Source organism: Bos indicus x Bos taurus, chromosome 4, assembly GCF_003369695.1.
Source record: "Bos indicus x Bos taurus breed Angus x Brahman F1 hybrid chromosome 4, Bos_hybrid_MaternalHap_v2.0, whole genome shotgun sequence".
NCBI classification, from domain to species: Eukaryota; Metazoa; Chordata; class Mammalia; order Artiodactyla; family Bovidae; genus Bos; species Bos indicus x Bos taurus.
Genome location: NC_040079.1, coordinates 42,424,072 through 42,441,587, shown reverse-complemented (window position 1 = coordinate 42,441,587; position 17,516 = coordinate 42,424,072). Strand labels below are relative to the sequence as shown.

The 17,516-nt window shown below is 42.3% G+C and overlaps 1 protein-coding gene across 1 annotated transcript in view; it reads right to left on the bottom strand.

The window, feature by feature from the left end:
- Window positions 1–17,516, bottom strand: part of BLVRA (biliverdin reductase A) — a 51,678-nt gene that overhangs the window by 33,278 nt on the left and 884 nt on the right. The window contains exon 2 of the mRNA XM_027539216.1: window positions 1,960–1,992. Coding sequence (XP_027395017.1) covers window positions 1,960–1,971 — 12 coding nt within the window. The 5' untranslated portion in view covers window positions 1,972–1,992. The remainder of the gene's footprint in view (window positions 1–1,959; window positions 1,993–17,516) is intronic.

Sequence of the window (17,516 nt, the reverse complement as noted above, 5' to 3'; positions counted from 1 at the left end):
AAGAACCAGTAGAAACAAGTTGAACAATGCAGCCGCTCAAAGAGGAATTCAGAGAGGTGGTACAGAATCTGAACAGGCAGCAGAGTCTTCAGTTCTGAGTGTGGACAGTGTTGCTTGTCACGCCAGTAAACAAAGGATGTTGAGGCTACCACGCCAGCAGCCTCTGCAGCTACCCGCAACGGTGCACCCTCAGGGGACTTGAGATGGGAAGGAGTAGGGTACCGGTCTGGGGTAGCTAAGGTGCATATCAAAAGAATGATTTCAATAAGCCTAGACTCTTGCATCTTCTCATACACACAAAAGTGATAAATTCACTAATTTGAGATAGTTGTTTTCCTTTAATTAACAGTAATCTTTTGATTACCTTCCAACTACCCGTTTTTTTGTTTTTTTGTGTTTGTTTGCAAAAACTTCTATATATCCTTGGCACGTCCCTTACCTCTTTAGAGCAGTCCCTCAGAGCTATAAGAGAGGCCGTAGCCCAGGCTTAAGTTCTCAGTAAGTCTGCCCATAACACGTAATTCTCAACTTTGCATTTTTTTCAGTCGACTCACATTCACAAGAAATGTCTGGGATGGGATGCAGTGGGTCCTTTCCTGAAGTCCACTCCCCTTCCTTCTTCCCAGATCCAGCTCTGGGGTACAGGAGAAGATGCTCTAGCTGAGAAAATCCTGGTTCCTCTGACACAGTAATTGGTCCAGGAATGGGCATGGGACCCAGATCTGGCCAGTGAGGCCTAAAAAGGCACTTGGTGGAACTTCAAGAAAGGAGGCTCCCACTCTTCTGGGAGAGCTGCAGGAATCCATCTCTTTCTCCCACTCAGAGTGAATGAGGATGCATGTAGCCCCAACCGCTGCTGGCAGCCATTCCTATCACCATGAGGGCCACTATCTCCCAGATGAAGCCAACACTTAGATGAGAGCAAAGAGATGAAAAGATCCTAGATCTTTGATGAGATGGCTGAGCCACTGGATCAGCCCCGCCCTGGAGCCTGCCCTCCATCTGGACTTCTAGGACAAAAACCACATTAAATTGGGATTTTCTGTACTTGCAGTCTGGAGCTTTCTCACTGATAAAAATCCCTTCCTCTAGGGAAAAAAACAAGACAAATGGGGAGGCAGAAATTGAGAGAGATGATGTCTGATGGTTGCAAATTTTCTCCACAAAGTAAAAGGTGATCAGAAGCTAAGAGTGAGGAAGCAGCTGGGAGGAGTGAGGAAGACTGGACCTGGCTATTCAGGGCAGAGGGAGAGAGAGCTGTCTGGGGGCCAAGGAGAGGGTCTGGTGGGCATGCTGAGTACCCAGATGAGGGTTTTGAGAAGTTTGTCAGCTGCAAATAGCATGAAACTATGCCACTCACCGAAGACCACCCTCCTCTGGGCATGGCCTCTGGGCTGGCCATGCAGGATCAGGAGGACAAGGGGAAAGGAGCTGGGGCATGAGCACAGCAGTAGTGGAGGAGAGGACCCCAGCGTCTAGCTGGACCTGAAGGCAGTGAAAGCAGAAAGGGCTGATTGGTCAGGAAAAAACAAAGGTGCAAAGACACAAGGCACCTCACTGGACTGAAGAACAAGTTCAGTGGAAGTGAGAATACAAGGAGGTAATGCAGAGGGAGGTCCTTCTAAGCAGAGTTAATTGTCCCCAGAATAACACTAGGGCCCAGTGGCTGCCATGCTCCATTGTAGCCCACTCCACCCCAGCCCATGAGTGTTGTTTCAGGATTAACTGAGGTAGATAAATTCTAATCTAACTGAAGCTGGACAGACATAGATAAGAGCTCAGAAGGGCCTATTTCTTCCCATATCACCCAGAGCCACGTGCATGGCAGGATGCAGGGGACATGTTTTCAAGTTTGTGCTGATGTTTCCGAAAGCTCTGGAGGGAAAGACGCTCTGTGAAGAAGAAATGAGGCATGCTGCAAGAAAAGCATCTTTAAATCGGTCCTCTTAGAGAACTCACCTCTGTGTTCATCTTGGTCTCTTTCTGTAGAAGCTGTGAAAACAAAAGCAGAGGTTCAGGACCTTGGTGGCACTCGCCCCCAACTCTGCGCAGACACTCTCCTTGATCACCACCCCTTCTCCCCCACTTCCTGTCCAGTTGTCTCCATCTCCCTTAAATGCCTTCAAAACCTTGCCCACCAGTGAGGGGACCCAGGTGTCTGTTCTGAGACAGGTACTCGCTGGCCCCCCTGGGACATCATACCAGTACTGTTTCTCTAAAGGATACTGCCAACCTCTAAGGTTTTCTCCTATATTGGAAGGGATGCCTCTGTGTGCTTAAAACAATGATGCATTTCCCAAAGTTGGGGCTTGGAGAGGCTTCCTGTCTACCCTTCTTTTATGGGGACAAACAAGGCAGTAAGAAATATATACCTTCTTTTTTCCCTCCTCGCTGAGTTTCCCAGGGACTTAAATATGTTAAAAAATCAGGACGCATGCATATACACTACTATGTATAAGATAGGTAACTACTAAGGGCCTACTGTATAGCACAGGAAACGCTATACTCAATATTCTGTAGTGACTTATATGAGAAAAGAATCTAAAAAAGAGTGGATATATGTGTATATACATTAACTGATTCACTTTGCTGTACACCTGCAACTAATACAATATTGTAAATGAACTATACTCCAATAAAAGTTAAAAAAAAAAAAAGTTCAGTGGGCTACTCTGAAGCCTTGGCATTAAGGAGGAGGGAGAAGGGAGGAGACAGGGGAGCAAGAGTCACAAGGAATAAGGAAAGAAAAAGATGAGGGGAAACGAGAGAGAAGGGAAAGAAATAAGGAACTTGTACAGAATAGTGGGGTTCTAAAGTTTGGGGGTTCCAAACTTTAATGGACTCCTGGGGCTGCCTGTTGGAAATGCGCTTTTCTGGGTTGCAACCCCAGAGCTTCTACAAGGGAGGGAGGCTAAGAGTGTGCATTTTCAACAGGCATCTAGGAGACCGTGCTCAGACGGTCAGAGAAGCACTCTTGGAGAATCACTAGAATTGAGAGCAGAATGGATGGGTCCCTAAGAGTGAACTTTCTCATTCATTTTCAGAGCAGTTAGAATTTTCACTTGATTTTAACTAGGATGGTGAGTGAGGGTGGGGGGACAGAAGTGATGGAGAAGGGACTAAGGAAGCCTCTCCAGCCCTTCCATCTGGGGTGAGGGGTTGTCCGGGATGCCAACAAAAAGGATGCTCCTGAGGAGCCGAGAAGGGGAAGGAGAGCCCTCCAGGGCCTCCAGAAAGGGAGGCTGAGGTAGCCCCTGTCCTTGGACCAGTCCTGCATTTGATTTTATTCTCTTTCAGAATACAAAAGGGTTACGCGTAGTGAAACGAACTGACTAGCAACAGCAAAAATAATACCCATCTTTAAAAGCCTTGACTCCTGGCAATCTTCAGCCTTCAACACCCCAGGCTATGTGTTGAAAATAACTGGTTTTCAGTAATTCCCTTCTGAAAATAACAGGTTTTCAGTAATTCCCTTCCCGCCTCCCTTCCTGTTCCTCCTTCCTGCTTTTGACAGTGGGTCTCATGACCCACGCTGGTCAGTACACATGTTGTCTCTCCTCTGGCCATATGGAAGCTTTTCAAGTTTCCTGGAAAATCTGAACAGAAGAACTTGTTAGAAATCAGACCCTAAAAAGCAGAGAGTGAGTGATAAAGAGGGTGAGCTTTCTTCTCAGGTCCTCGGGAGTCAGTATGGGCGTGATGTCTTCTTGTTCATAAAATACCTCCAAAGAATAACCAAGACACTGATGGCAAAGCCAGAAGAAGCCAGAACCAAGTCAAGGATGTGTGCTGGGCAATGGTCTAGACTACAGGGGCTCCCGGAGGAGCCTGCCCCTCACAGATTCCTCTCTATCACTCTATGGTAAGTTACTTATATGGTTGAGAATGTTAGTGTGAGTGTCCCTTGGGGCTTACATGTGGGTGGGGAAGTCAGATAACAAACATGAGGAGGTGGATAACAGTTGTGAGAGGACTGGGTCAGCTACTTTATCTACATGAACCTAATCTTTGAAAACTGACAAAAAGGCTAATAATATCAACTCCACGTTACATACGAGGGACCTGAAGTTCAGGGTAGGTTAAAGCACTTGGCCTCACAGTCATTGTGTTGTGGTTCTGAGCTGTAACTTTCAGCTTCCTGGCTCTGGAGCCAAACCCAGAATGCTCCAGAGGCCTTTCCAGGGCTGTCTGACACTCAGCCAGAGAGCTGCTATAATAAACAGGAGATATAGGGTTTGATCTGGCTTCAGTCAAGGACTGTTCAAGTGACCCTGGTCAAACAGGTTCCCCATTTGTAGGCTGAACGGCTGGACTTCATCTCTAACATCTCTTCTAGTTCTATAATGCTCACTGATTCCCAAAATAGGAAAATCTGGTGACTCCTCAAACAGTGCTCAACCTCAGTTGTGAGATGACTTTACCCAGATGCTCTATCAGACTGACAAAGAATTCAGAACGTTTGCCACAGAGTGTTAGTCAAATATCTTTGATTTTTTTTTTTGCCATGTTTTGCAGCTTGTAGGATCTTAGCTCCCCAACTAGAGATTGAACCCAGGACCCCAGCAGTGAAAGTGCAGAGTCCTAACCACTAGACCACCAGTGAATTCCTTAACATCACTGGGGAACTATAGATAGGTATCTCCACAGATAGCAGTTTAGCAACATCCATTAAAATTCCAAATGTAAGCAAATGAACTCTGACCTAGCAATTCTGCTGCTTCCCCCTTTTTTTTATTACAAAATTTTTTTCAAGATTTAACAGTTAACTTACAATGTTGTTAGTTTAAGGTGCACAGCAAAGTGATTCAATTATATATATCACACATATACACACATAATTTATATGTAATAGCCAAAACATGGAAGGAACCTAAATGTTCATCCACAGAGGAATGGATAAAGAAGATGTGGAAATATACAATGGAATAATACTCAGCCATAAAAAGAATTGAAATAATGCCATTTGCAGCACCATGAATGGACCCAGAGTTAATAATTATCATATTAAGTGAAATAAGTCAAACAGAGAAAAATAAATACCATGCAATATCATTTATATGTGGAATCTCAAAAATGACATGTGAACTTATTTACAAAACAGAAAAAAAAAAAAACACTCAGAAATAGACTCACAGACACAGAAAACAAACTTATAGTTACCAAAGGGGAAAGAGGGTGAGGGATAAATTAGCAGTTTGGGATTAACATATACACACTCCTATATATGAAACAGATAAATAAAGATGTACTGTATAGCATAGAGAACTATATTCAATATTTTGTAATAACCATTGCTTTCTGTCTCTAGACCCCAAACCACATTCAGGAGAAATCAGTAAATTGCCCTGAGTCCTTTGTCCTTTTTTTTATCTCTTTATTTTATATTGAAATAGAGCTGATTAAAAGTTGTGATGGTTTCAGGTGGACACCAAAGGGTGAATCCTTTGTTCTTGTAGAAATACTATTGCTTGCCTTCCCTTTCTAATAAGAACTTCCAGAAAAGCTTTCCTCTAAAAAGTCTATAAAACATATGAACTTTACTGCTTTCCCACAGGATCTGGGGAAAGCAAAACAAAACAGAAACAATTTGCAGAGCTACACCTACATGAGAAAGACCCCCACCTGGAAGTCCTACCACCCTAGGCACCAGCAGTCTACCACCAAGGATGAACTGTATTATCATTTAGAAAGCACATTCAGCAGGAGTATCGTGGACAGATTCTTTCCATTCTCCTCCTCCTCCAAGTCTCAACTTCAAGTTGCTGCCAACTCCAAGGCAGCAACTCCAGGCCACCTTTTAACACCTGCCCTGCCCATTTTCCCCACTGTCCTGCCAAGACCATTACAGTATGAACAGAACCCAAGGAGGACTTTATTCTATATTTTAACATATTCTAAAAGAGCTAGGACCTAACCCTATAACAAGAAGATTTACTTTATTTTTTTGTTCTCTTTTATTTTTCTTGGAGCATAGTTGATCTACGTTGTTGTGTTAGTTTCAGGGGTACAGCGAAGTGTATCAGTTATAGACATACAGATACGCATTCTTTTTCAGATTCTTTACCCTTGTACATTATTACAGAATATTGAGTAGAGTTCCCTGTGCTATACAATAGGTCCTTGTTGTTATCTATCTTATAGTAGTGAGTGTATGTTATGTATGTTAATCCCAGACTCCTAATTTATCCCTTCCTCCCAACATTTTCCCTTTGGTAAGTGTAAGTTTGTTTTAGAAACTTGTGAGTCTGTGTCTGTTTTATAAATAAGTTTATTTGTATCCTTTTTAATATGAAAGATGAGATGGTTCGATGGTATCACTGACTCAGTTGACATAAGTTTTGAGCAAACTCCAGGAGATGGTGGAAGACAGGTAAGCCTGGTGTGCTGCAATCCATGAGGTCGCAGAGTCAGACAACTTAGTGACTGAACAGCAACATCCTTTTTAAATTAGATTACACATATGAGTGATACCATATTATATTTCTCTTTCTCTGACTTACTTCACTTAGTATCATAATCTCTAGGTCCACTCATGTTGCTGCAAATGGCACTATTTTGTTCTTTTTTATGGTTGAGTAATATTCCATTGGATACATGTACCACATCTTTTTTATCCTTTCCCCTGTTTAGGCTGCTTCTATATCTTAGCTATTGTAAATAGTGCTGCAAAAATCACTGGGGTGCAAGATTTACTTTTGTTTGATTTTTATTTCAAGGGTTTAATATTTTAAGAATATTGAAAACATTTTAATATTTAAAAGCTTAAAGGCTTTAAGTTTCTGACTTTTAGCATTACGTTTAGAAAGACTTATATATACATTTTTTCTTTTAGATTTTTAACTTTTTCCCCCTTTATTTACATGTTTCAGTTCAGTTCACTCAGTTGTGTCCGACACTTTGCGACCCCACGAATCGCAGCACTCCAGGCCTCCCTGTCCATCACCAACTCCCGGAGTTCGCTCAGACTCACGTCCATTGAGTCAGTAATGCCATCCAGCCATCTCATCCTCTGTCGTCCCCTTCTCCTCCTGCCCCCAATCCCTCCCAGCATCAGGGTCTTTTCCAATGAGTCAACTCTTTGCATGAGGTGGCCAAAGTACTGGAGTTTCAGCTCAGCATCAGTCCTTCCAATAAACACCCAGGACTGATCTCCTTCAGAATGGACTGGTTGGATCTCCTTGCAGTCCAAGGGACTCTCAAGAGTCTTCTCCAACACCCAGAGGGTTTTAATCAATCTAAGTTGTTTGGTATATAGCATAAGAGAAGACTACTGTAATCTCCCCAAATAGGTAAATTGTTCTCATATCATTTATTCTCATAAATTTATTTATTCTCATAAAGATTCATTCTTTCCCCCAGTGGCTCGTATTTAAATTCTTATGAATATGGTTATTCTTTCTTTCACATCATTATTGACCCCGATTTCCATACCTATAATATATTATTTATAGGACTGTGGCTTTACAACATATTCTGCTTTCTGGTAGTTCAAGTTCTCCCATTAAATTGTTCCATATTCATATCTATTCTTGCTCACTCAGACTTCTAGATTAAATTTAGAACAGCTTTGTCAAGTTAAGAAAAAAAATTCCACAGGGACTGTGCTTGTGATTGCATCAAATTGATAAATTAAATTAGGATTAATCATTCAGTCTTCCCACCCAGAAATATATGGTATGCCTCTGTAGGAGAAGCCACTTAAAGAAAACAGAAAAAGAATCTCAAATTAGTTTTTGAATTACTGCATAATTACAAATGACAGCTCAGGCTGCAGTGGTTCACTAGAAAGTTAATTGAAAAAAGTCAAGACTTTGGCATAAATAACCTGCTTAAAGCATTTTCAAGTAGATAAGCCTCTCCTCAGATGTCCTGTAGCAGACACGCTATCCTCTGGGAAATGGGGTTACAGATCATCATACTAAGTGAAGCAAGTCAGAAAGAGAAAGACAAATGCCATATGACATCACTTATATGTGGGGTCTAAAATATGACACAAAATATGAACTTATCAATTAAACAGAAACAGACTCACAGACACAGAGAACAGACGTATGGTTGCCACGAGGGAGAGGCGGCAGGGAGAGATGGATTCGGAGTTTGGAAAAAGCAGATGCAAGGTATTATATATAATGGATAAACAACAAGTTCCTCCTGTATAGCACAGGGAACTATATTCAACATCCTGTGATAAACCATAAAGGAAAAGAATATGAAATAGAATGTATATGTATGTATAACTAAATTACTTTGCCCTAGAGTAGAAGTTAGCAAAATATTATAAATCAACTATATTTAAAAAAAAATAAATTTTTAAAAACAAAGGCCAGTTTTAGACCTGGCTTGGATATCCACTAGTTGTGTGATTGAGGCCAGGGCACATGGTCTCTGAGCACCTTGAAAAAGGGGAGCAGATGAGTGTAAATGAACTTAGATGACCCCTAACATACTCTTTCAGTGCTGACATGCCATAAATTCTAACTCACTTCTATTTTTTGTTTCTTCTTTGGTTTAGCTTTCTTCATGTTTGGCTTGGTTACCTGGAGGTTATTAGCGTCTCTTGGGTTCACTTAGGGCTTCCCTTGTGGTTCAGCTGGTAAAGAATCTGCCTGCAATGCAGGAGACTTGGGTTTGATCCCTGGGTTGGGAAGATCCCCTGGAGAAGGGGAAGGCTACTCCAGTATTCTGGCCTGGAGAATTCCATGGACTGTATACTCCATGGGGTCGCAAAGAGTCGGACACGACTGAGTGAGTTCACTTAGGGGCAGACAGACACAAGTAATCGAGGAAAAAGCTCAGGTTATCAGATCTAGGGAGGCTGCTGCCCAGCTGCCCTGAGTCCCAGTCACTCAGCAGGTAAAGCATTCCTCAGCACTCTGTCTGAACATATGTCACTGTCCTTCCCCTCCCAACTTTCAAAGCTCCTCCCACCTGCTCCTGCTTAGTGACCCCATGGACTGCAGCCCACCAGGCTCCTCCATCCATGGGATTTTCCTGCTCCATGACCCTCCTATTCCTCCTACTGGCCATTTCAAAACCTTCTGCCTTTCACCGAGAGTGATCTTGATATTTAATTCAGTTCAGTTCAGTTGATCAGTCATGTCCGACTCTTTACGACCCCATGGACTGCAGCATGCCAGGCCTCCCTGTCTGTCGCCAACTCCCGGAGTTTACTCAAACTCATGTTCATCGAGTCAGTGATGCCATCCAGCCATCTCATCCTCTGTCATCCCCTTCTCCTCCTGCCTTCAATCTTTCCCAGCATCAGGGTCTTTTCAAATGAGTCAGCTCTTTGCATCAGGTGGCCAAAATACTGGAGTTTCAGCTTCAGCATCAGTCCTTCCAATGAATATTCAGGACTGATTTCCTTTAGGATGGACTGGTTGGATCTCCTTGCAGTCCAAAGGACTCTCAAGAGTCTTCTCCAACACCACGGTTCAAAAGCATCAATTCTTCAGCGCTCAGCTTTCTTTATAGTCCAACTCTCACATCCATAGATGACTACTGGAAAAACCATAGCTTTGACTAGACAGACCTTGATATAACAGGAGAGAAATGTTGTATCAGGAGTCAAAGCATGCTTACTAAGAATGTGTTTAAACTTACAAGGGTATATCCATCCTTTAAAAGAGCAGCTTATTCACTCAAATAATTGCAAGCAATACAATCTGAGTGTAACTCAATTTTAAAGGTGGGTTGAGAGAAGGACATTCTGGGGCCCATACATGCTGTTAGGCACTGATACCCAAGAAAGTCCAGGTCAAAACCTTGGTCCCCTATTGCTGAGATTAGTTCTTCCTGGCCAAGTGCTTTTGGAAACCATGAACTTCTGGAACATCTGAGCACAGCACAAACGACAAGTGTGTTGGGGCTGGGACAAAGGAATATAAATCTTCCACCTGGGAAGAATCTGTAATTCTGGTTTCTAACTATTTATTTATATCTAAAATTGCTTACTCCTTGGAAGGAAAGTTATGACCAACCTAGGTAGCATATTCAAAAGCAGAGACATTACTTTGCCAACAAAGGTTCGTCTAGTCAAGGCTGTGGTTTTTCCTGTGTTCATGTATGGATGTGAGAGTTGGACTATGAAGAAGGCTGAGCACCGAAGAATTGATGCTTTTGAACTGTGGTGTTGGAGAAGACTCTTGAGAGTCCCTTGGACTGCAAGGAGATCCAACCAGTCCATTCTGGAGATCAGCCCTGGGATTTCTTTGGAAGGAATGATGCTAAAGCTGAAACTCCAGTACTTTGGCCACCTCATGCGAAGAGTTGACTCATTGGAAAAGACTCTGATGCTGGGAGGGATTGGGGGCAGGAGGAGAAGGGGATGACAGAGGATGAGATAGCTGGATGGCATCACTGACTCGATGGACGTGAGTCTGGGTGAACTCCGGGAGCTGGTGATGGACAGGGAGGCCTGGCGTGCTGCGATTCATGGGGTCACAAAGAGTCAGACACGACTGAGCAACTGAACTCAACTGAAAATTTATTATTATTTGGCTGCGTCAGGTCTTAGTTGCAGCATGTAGGATCTTTGACGAATCATGCAGGGTCTTTCGTTGTGGTACACTCACTCCCTGGTTGTGGTGCATGGGCTCAGTAGTTGCAGCACTCGGGGCTTAACTGCTCCGGGACACGTGGGATCTTTGTTCCCTGACCAGGGATCAAACCCACATCCTTTGCATTGCAAGGTGGATTCTTAACCACTGGACTACTAAGGAAGCCCCTGGTTTCTAGCACTTTAAAATCTCAATAATTATGCTCTTCAGGATTGTTAGAGGGAATGTGTTTTCTTTCCCCTTAGCAGATCAATTAAGACTTTCACAAGCAAAATTTCACAACGTGTTATATGTCTCCTCGATGATAAATCATATTATGCTCTACAACTGAGCATATGTTTTTCTGCTATTTTGTGTCTGTTCTGTTTTCCTATGTTGCTTTTTTCCAGCTTTCTAGAGATATCACTAACAGATTACATCCTTGATCCACGTATATATTTCTCATGCAGTTTTTTTAAAGGCACTGCAAATTCTCAGATTTCAGATGAGAAAATTTAAGGCCCCCTTCCAAACTCTGAAGTATTATGACATGGTTTCTGTGATGATAAAAAGTAAAAGTAAACAGTTAAGCTATAAGAACAATCATTCTGTATAAGACATATAGAAAATATCAAACTATTCAGGCACAAGCAAAGATACGTTTTAGTACACCAAACAACACAACTGAGTTGGCATATGGAGGATTAAAAAGCTTAAAGAAATCCTGCAATAAAGTTGACCGAGATGACGACATAGAAGGCTCCTGATTCCCCTCCTGCTATGGACACACTGATACACAGCTACAGTGGGAGCAGTCCTTTCTGAAAGAGATCCAGAAACTAGCTCAGTGACTCCTACACATCTGGTGAATAAGCAAATATTCACATCAAAACAGGTAAGAAAGGCTGAGTCAAATGACAAGGTCCTGCTGTATAGCACAGGGAATTCTATTCAATATCCTGTGATAAAACACATGGAAAAGAACATATAAAAAGGAATGTATACGTGTGCATGATCGAATCACTTTGCTGAATAGCAGAAATTAACACAATATTGTAAATCAACTAAATTTCAATTTTAAAAAAGATCTTTACAATGAACACTACAAGGGAATTCCCTGGCGGTCCAATAGTTAGGACTCTGTGCTTCCACTGCCGATGGCTCGGATTTAATTCCTAGTCAGGGAACTGAGATCCCACAAGTCACATGGCATGGCCAGAAAAAAAAAAGGAAAAAAAACTATAAGACATTAATGAAAAGAATGGAAAAAGACACGAAAAAATGAAAAAAGATATTCTGTGCTCATGGATTGAAAGGATTAATATTATTTATGTCCATACTACCCAAAGTGATCTACAGATTCAATGCAATCCTTATTAAAACTCCAATGGCATTCATCACAGAAACAGAAAAGCAACCCTAAATTTTGTATGGAACCACCTAAGATCTGAAACTGTAAATCTCCTGGAAGAATACACGAGGGGTAAGTAAACTCCTTAACTTTGGTCTTGGCAATGATTTTTTGGATTTGACACCGAAAGCAAAGACAACAAAAGCAAAAATAAATAAGACAGACTACAAGAAACTAAAAAGCTTCTGCAAGGCAAAGGAGGCCATGGAATGGGAGAATATCTCTGCAAATCACGTATCTAATAAGGGGTTAATAACCAAAATATATGAGGAACTCCTACAACTCAATGGCAAAAAACCCCAAATGGTCCAATTTAAAACGGGGCAGAGAAACTTAGTAAGCATTCTTCCAAAGACATACAAATGGTCAACAGGTACACAAAAAGCTTTCAGCATTCAACATCATTAATCATCAGGGAAATCAAAAAGAGAAATTATCTCACTAGTTAGTTTGGCCATCATCAAAAAGAAAAGAGAGAACAAATACTGGTGAGGATGTAGGAAAAAGTGAAAGCTTGTGTACTGTTAATGGGAATGTAAACTGGTACAGCCACTACGGAAAACAATATGGAGATTCCTCAAGAAATTAAGAATAGTATCACTGTGTGAAGAAGGCTGAGCACCGAAGAATTGATGCTTTGAACTGTGGTGTTGGAGAAGACTCTTGAGAGTCCCTTGGACTGCAAGGAGATCCAACCAGTCCATTCTGAAGGAGATCAGCCCTGGGATTTCTTTGGCAGGAATGATGCTAAAGCTGAAACTCCAATACTTTGGCCACCTCATGTGAAGAGTTGACTCATTGGAAAAGACTCTGATGCTGGGAGGGATTGGGGGCAGGAGGAGAAGGGGACGACAGAGGATGAGATGGCTGGATGGCATCACTGACTCGATGGACGTGAATCTGGGTGAACTCCGGGAGCTGGTGATGGACAGGGAGGCCTGGCGTGCTGCGATTCATGGGGTCGCAAAGAGTCAGACATGACTGAGTGACTGATCTGATCTGATCTGATGATCCAGCAATCCCACTTCTGGGTATACATCCAAAGGAAACAAAATGATTATCTCAAAGAGATATATATGTACTCCCATGTTCACTGCAGCATTATTTACAATAGCCAAGACCTAACTGCAGACAATGAAAGAATAAAACTGTGATTCATATAGAGTCAGCCCTGCATACCTAAGGATGTGTAATGCACAGATAAGGAAACTGACTATATTCATTATATTGCACCATTTTATACAAGGGACTTGAGGACCCAAGATTTTGGTATCCACAGGGGCTCCTGGAGCCAATGCCCTACAGAGAGTGAGGGACAACTCTATATGGAATATTATTCAGCCTTAAAAAGGGAAGAAAATATTGTTATTTGTGACAACATAGGTGAACTCAGACAGCATCATGCTAAGTGAAATAAGCCAGGCAGAGAAAGACAACTAATGCATGGTATCACTTATAAGTGATTCCATCACTTAATGCATGGAATCTATTAGAAAACTGGTACCCAGTGTAGGGGAAATAGGGAGAGATAGGTAAAAAGGCACAAATTTTTAGCTACAACATGAATAAGGTCTGAGGATCTAATGTAAAACACGGTAACTACAGTTGATAACAGTCATGTATGATTGAAATTTGCTAAGAGCAGAACCTAAATGTTCTCACCAAAACCAGTAAATGTGTATTAGTTCACTCCATGGAGAGAATACTTTCATAATGTTATCCGTATATCAAATCATCACACTATATACACTTTAAGTATCTTAGAATGTTTTTGTCAATTATACCTCAATAAAGTTGGAAAAAAAAAATCCTGCCTTAGCTAAAACAACATGACTTGACATTACCACTTAAAACAGCCAGAGATCAAAAGCAGCAGTGGCTACATGTGTTTGTGTTTTCTTTTTCAAAAACATTTTTGCCTATCGCCTTTTACTCCCACAGCAACCCTTAAGAAGTTAGAGCCCTCAAACTTTCATTCTGCAGAGACAGGAAGACTTTAAATCACTTGCTGCTGGTGGTTCTCCATCTGCCCTCCTCCTCCCGCCTCAGGAACTGGCTGACCTCCCTATGTTGCGTCTCCTGCCTGCTTCACCCTCCACCTTCCACTTGGCACTGGCCAGAGAGGGAGATCAGACGAGGAGAAAGGTGTAACACAGAACAAACCTGACTCCCTGCTTGGTCACTCTGGATCTTACCTCTTTGCAAAACAATGTTGCCTCTGGCCTGAAATATGCAAGGCAGCACATTCTCAAGGCTTTGCCTCCCAGGCTTGCTCTTTCAAGGCCTAACAGTTTTCATTTATATAAAGATAAAAAGTTGCACAACAGAGGATCACACTGGTCCTGTTGGAGGCTGACAGCAGACCTACAGGGACAGCTGCAAGAGCAAAGGATTATCACATCCCCTTCCTGGTCTGGGCCGCACCAAGGCTTCTGCAACAACTAGCTATACCCTTGCCCCCTTTGAAGCCTGAATTCTAACTCAGGGGTAAGATGGTTCCTTGGGACACTAGGTTACCATCTTCTCTGTCTGCTGGGTTTCCAGAAAAAGTCACAATACTTTGCCCCAACACCTCGTCTCTTGATTGAGTAGCCAGTCATGCGGCTGAGCAGTACGGGGTTTGGACGAAAGGAGAGGCTGGTGAACTTATCCCTGACTTGTCCTGTCCCACCAAGCTGGTGGTCCAGCAGTGGCTGACTTCTGCCAAGGCCCCCCTGCAGCCCTGGAGGGCGAGCCCTCCTTGGGAGCTCCACCCCCACACTCACCTCCAAGCTCTGGAACCACAGTCCCTTCCCTGCCCCTTCAGACCGGGGTGGGGATGGCACCCCACCAACCCTCTTCCCTGGGTGCCTCACTGTCATTTGTTGGTTCCGCGAAACCCACCCCCTCTTCTATAGAGTCCCTTCAAAAATGTCTTGCATTTTTGTGTTTTTTTTTTCCTGTTTCCATTCTAACCAATATACTTGCCCACCAAAATCTCACCGTAAATGAATGGTACAGCCAGGACTAAACAGCTTCCTTGGCTTAAACTATGCCTCTCTTTCCATCTTAGTCTTTCTTCTAAGCGCAAACTGGAATATGAACCTCTCTAGAGCATACCATGAATAATATGGCAATTTCCGCTAACCCAATGGTCTCAATCAACATTTCTGATTGTTAGGATGAGAAGTGGGAAGTGAGCCAGTGTGCTGCTAACCATCTTCTAATGCACGGGACAGCCTCCCACAACAAAGAGTTATCCAGCCCCCAATATCAACAGTTCCGAGGTTGATTACTCCTCCTGCAGAATGACCCACAGCTGCGACTTTCCTCCTCTCTAAAATGCTCTCAGATGCCTATAACCACTGCTCTCAAGCCAGGCCACTGGCAGAAGTATGTTGAGTCCTGCTCCAGGTCCCAGGTGCCTTGCACCACTGCCTCAGAAGTGGAGCCCAGAACCCAAGTCACCTCCAAAGCTGATTGAGCCCTTTTGTAACTGTTGCCCAAAGCCCCTGATATCACTGACAAGCTTCCTGACTCCCAATTAGGCAAAGAGGCCCACTCCTGTAAACACACTATAGCGTCCCAATCAATGATCTAACACCAACCTTTCAGCAGGAATTTTTTTTGTCTTGAGGCTATAAAAATTGGCTATTAACTCATGAAAATTGTTGGCTTTCCCTGGTCTGTCAGGAGGTCAGCCCACTGTGCTCACATTATCTCTGCCCACATTATCTCTGCTCTTTGCTCTTAATAAACTCATTCCCTTCTGAAATGCTCTATGTCTGGAAATTCTTTTCCAACCTGTGCTCACACTGACTCAACAAAGAATGGGGGAAGGATTGGGGAGACGGTGACCTTCTCAGACAGGGCCGGGTGCTGGCCTGAGAGGTCCAAGAGTTAAGGTAAAAATGACCTTTACCCCTAGGCTGAATTTTCCTTTCTTGAAGGGAGCTGATACTTTGGGGCCTACCAAGGAAAATAAAATGACTACATGGGGCAAAAGTCGGGAAAAATACACATCAAAATATTAATTGTAAATATGTCTCTGAGTGGTAGAATTTTTAGTGGTTTCTTTGTGGTTATCTATATATTTTAAATTTTGCGGGACTTCCCTGGTGGTCCAGTGGTTAAGAATCCACCTTTCAATGCATGGGATGTAGATTCGATCCCTGGTCAGGGAACCAAGATTCCACATGCCACGTTGCAACTAAGCAACGAAGACCCAGCACAGTCCAAAAAAGTTAATAAAATAAATTTTGCTAAAATAAATAAAAATAAAATTTGCTATAAAGGTTAGTTAACATTTATATAATTATTTAAAACTCTAAAAAGAAGCTATTATGCCATATTCACTGATTCCATCCCTCCCAACCCCAGTTCCTTGAGTGCATAGAATTTCACATGGCAATATATCAGGGTACTTTAATAATGAAAACCAGAAAATTGTCTTTACAGCCAATTATAAGGAATGACTCTACTTCCTTCAAGGTCATTCATATTTGAGGAATGAATGAATGAATGAAGTATTCTTTACTTTCAAATGATATGTACTTATGCAACTGACCAAGTTTACTTTCCTAGAGGCAAATTTGAGACTCAGCACAAAAGCAATATACACCTGCGCTGTCCTATATGGTAGCCACTGTAGGCTAATTTGTTTCCGTCATGTCTCTCTGCAACCCCATGGACTATAGCCCACCAAGCTCCTCTGTCCATGAGATTCTCCAGGCAAGCACACTGGAGGGGGTTGCCATTTCTTTCTCCAGGGAATCTTCCTGACCCAGGGATCAAACCTGCATCTCCTGTGGCTCCTGCATTGCAGGCAGATTCTTTACCGCTTGAGCCATCAGGGAAGCCCCAAGGAAGCCATTAGACACACGCTATTTTTTTAAATTGAAGTATAGCAGATTTACAATGTGCCAATCTCTGCTGTACAGCAAAGTGACTCAGTTATACACATATTAAATATTCTTTTAAAAATATTCTTTTCCATTATAGCTTATCCAGGAGATTGGATATAGTTCCCTGTGATATACATTAGGACCTTGTTGTTTATCCGTTCTAAATGTAACATTTTGCATCTACCAACCCCAAACTCCCAGTCCATCCCTATCCCTTCCCCTCTCCCCCTTGGCAACCATAAGTCTGTACTCTATGTCTGTGAGTCTATTTCTGTTTTGTAGATAGGTTCATTTGTGCTATATTTTAGATTCCACATATTAGTCATATCATATGGTATTTCTCATTCTGACTTACTTCACTTAGTATGATAATCTCTAGTTGCATGCGTGTTTCTGTTTTTGTGGCTAAGTTAATACTTCACTGTTTATATGTATCTCATCTTATTTTGCCATTCATCTGTCACTGGACATTTCTCTTGTTTCCATGTTTGGCTGTTGTGAATAGTGCTGTTATGAACATCGGGGTGTGTGTTTCTTTTAGAATTATAGTTTTCTCAGGTCCAGGAGTGGGATGGCTGGATCCTATGGTAATTCTATTTTTAGTTTTTTGAGGAACCTCCATACTGTTTAACAAACAGACACACACTATTTAAATGTAAATTAATTAAATATAGAACATTTCCA